The sequence below is a fragment of the Eimeria mitis genome, genomic scaffold (genome assembly GCF_000499745.2).
Source record: "Eimeria mitis Houghton genomic scaffold, Emh_scaff4594, whole genome shotgun sequence".
Classification (NCBI taxonomy): domain Eukaryota; phylum Apicomplexa; class Conoidasida; order Eucoccidiorida; family Eimeriidae; genus Eimeria; species Eimeria mitis.
Window position 1 is genome coordinate 3335 of NW_013572904.1, and position 312 is coordinate 3646.

Here is a 312-nt window from a genome sequence, read left to right on the forward strand (position 1 = left end):
CTGTTGTTGCTGTTCTTGCTGCTGCTGCACAGCTGAAGGGGGGAGGGAGTCATCGCTGCTGCGGAACGCTGGCTGCTCCTGCTGCTGCTGCTGGTTCTGCTTCTGCTGCTGCTGCTGCTGCTGCTGCTGCAGTGCTTCAAAGGAATGCCGGAAGGCAGCCGCCTCCTCTGTTGCTGCCAGCAACTTTGCATGCGTCTGCTGCAGCTCAACCTGCAGCAAACGCACCTGCAACAGCAGCAGCAGCAGCAGCAGCAGCAGCAGCAGCAGCGACAGCAGCAGCAATGGCGTGAAAAAAAGCGCAGAGGGCACACA

General features: G+C 60.3%; 1 protein-coding gene across 1 annotated transcript in view; it reads right to left on the reverse strand.

Moving 5' to 3' along the window:
* EMH_0076360 (uncharacterized protein) overlaps positions 1 to 312 on the reverse strand; it is a gene marked incomplete at both ends in the record, with an annotated part of 1817 nt that overhangs the window by 805 nt on the left and 700 nt on the right. Inside the window, one exon of the mRNA XM_013499715.1 lies at positions 31 to 225. Within this exon, the coding sequence (XP_013355169.1) occupies positions 31 to 225 (195 nt within the window). The remainder of the gene's footprint in view (positions 1 to 30; positions 226 to 312) is intronic.